The sequence below is a fragment of the Mandrillus leucophaeus genome, unplaced genomic scaffold (assembly GCF_000951045.1).
Source record: "Mandrillus leucophaeus isolate KB7577 unplaced genomic scaffold, Mleu.le_1.0 Scaffold672, whole genome shotgun sequence".
Classification (NCBI taxonomy): Eukaryota; Metazoa; Chordata; class Mammalia; order Primates; family Cercopithecidae; genus Mandrillus; species Mandrillus leucophaeus.
In genome coordinates this window covers 698,823-700,391 of record NW_012107275.1, presented here as the reverse complement: position 1 = coordinate 700,391, position 1,569 = coordinate 698,823, and the positions used below count along the sequence as shown (strand labels likewise).

Here is a 1,569-nt window from a genome sequence, read left to right as displayed (position 1 = left end):
CTAGGGGTACCACAGCCCCGGAGGCCCTGGCCGCTGCTCTGGGGACATGAGATATTCCCAAAGTCTCAACCCAGCCTCTCCTCCTGCAGCTCCCAGCTAGGGATCCCTGGGCCCTGCCTCCTCCCACCTACCGAGGATGGAGCCCCTCAGCTCTTGGACGATGATGTGCAGGTCATCCACGTCCACAAAGTGCAGGTGCTTCTTGGCAGGGGCTGAGGCAGCAGCTGACAGCTCCAGAAAGTTGCCTCGGCCGGTGCTGACGATGAACACGGTGACGCCCAAGTCTTTTAGCTCCTGCATGGGGGGTCCCACAGGGTCGCTGGAGCCGCCATCTGTCACCCACACCAGCACCTTGGGCACTCCTGGCCGGGCACCTGCTGCTTCAGCAAAGAGCTGTTCCTTGGCATATGCCAGCGCCAGGCCAGTGTGAGTGTCACCCATGCGCTGGACCGAAGCGCGAACAGCATCCTGAGCAGCCTCGCCTGAGCTGTGTTGGCCGAAGGGGAACTCAGTGTACGGCCGAGTGCCCACGTGCACCAGGCTGGCACGCAGGGCCCCAGTGCCCAGGGGCAGTGGAGCCACCAGCTGCCCCACAAACTCCCGAACCCGGGAGAACTCGTAGTGAGACACGCTGGCCGAGCTGTCCAGCAGGAACATCAGGTCCCCTCGGGGGGCCGATGCTGGTGGACCTGGGGGAAAGGAGGGATGCTCAGCCTCAGGTGTGGGCCCCCCAGACAGCCCCACAGCAAGGCAGGGTCCCCCAGGGCCTCAGCTTTCCTTAGGTGGGTGCTTGCCCTCCTCCGAAGGTCCTAGGTTGGGGGAAAGAGGAACTCTAAGCCAAGCAAGAGGCCTGTACTTTTGGGGCTTTCACTCTGCACACTGGCCAGAGGACCTACAGCTCTCTCTGCGCTGGTGTTATCCCGTCTGTGAGAGGACGACTCCCCGCTCCAAGCCCCCACACCTTCCCATTCCTCACCGACCCTGCAAGCAGGTGGAGCCGAGTCCTGGCCTAGGCCCTCAGGACAGGCCTGAGCCATGGCGCTGCTCCCTCCAGGCATGGCTTTCAGAGGAGCAGCCCGAGGCTGGAGTTCAGCCACGCAGCTCAGGCTCCAGGTGAGGCACCGTGGGCACGCACACAGCAGCAGGGGAAGGTGTAGCAGGCAGAGCAATGACCCCGCCGGATGGCCTGGCTGGAGCCCAGACCCCACTTACCAGATGGTGTCCCCTCCCCTGGCCTCCATCCACCAGCCCACCTGGACCCCCACAAGACACACACCCCCAAGCTGCCTGAAAGCCCGATCAACCCCTCGCAGGCTTCCCCCTTCCTCCCGGCACCCCCGGGGTGGAGGCTGATGCCCCCCACACCACCCCTCCGCACCAAGCCAGGGACCAGCAGCGTGCCTCAATTCTAGTCCTGGCCTTGCGGTTTTCTCCAGTGCGGTGGGGCGACTCCAATTTCCCTACCATCCCTCCACTGAGGGCCTTTGCAAGGGTAGGGAAACTGAGGCGAGGTGCCCCACTGAGGCGAGGTGCCCCCTCGACAGACATCTCCCTCTTCCTGTCCAGGCC

At 64.3% G+C, this 1,569-nt stretch overlaps 2 protein-coding genes across 2 annotated transcripts in view; one reads left to right on the top strand and one right to left on the bottom strand.

Annotated features, from left to right (window-relative positions):
- VWA1 (von Willebrand factor A domain containing 1) lies at positions 1-690 on the bottom strand. Its single transcript, XM_012002005.1, has 2 exons — positions 132-690; positions 1-38 (listed from the first exon to the last, which is right to left on the bottom strand). Exons 1-2 carry the CDS (start codon positions 655-657, stop codon positions 1-3), a joined length of 564 nt encoding a protein of 187 aa, XP_011857395.1. The 5' UTR covers positions 658-690.
- A 345-nt stretch (positions 691-1,035) lies between these two features.
- The window catches only part of MRPL20 (mitochondrial ribosomal protein L20), a 33,007-nt gene continuing 32,473 nt past the window's right edge, over positions 1,036-1,569 (top strand). Inside the window, exon 1 of the mRNA XM_012002004.1 lies at positions 1,036-1,113. Within this exon, the coding sequence (XP_011857394.1) occupies positions 1,036-1,113 (78 nt within the window). The remainder of the gene's footprint in view (positions 1,114-1,569) is intronic.

Bases quoted from the DNA above. Each gene is read 5' to 3' on its own strand.
- VWA1 (XM_012002005.1), bottom strand. From the start codon at position 657: ATGTTCCTGCTGGACAGCTCGGCCAGCGTGTCTCACTACGAGTTCTCC. The intron at 39-131 runs GTAGGTGGGAGG...TCATGTCCCCAG, and splicing joins GCTGAGGGGCTCCATCCTCG to AGCAGCGGCCAGGGCCTCCG.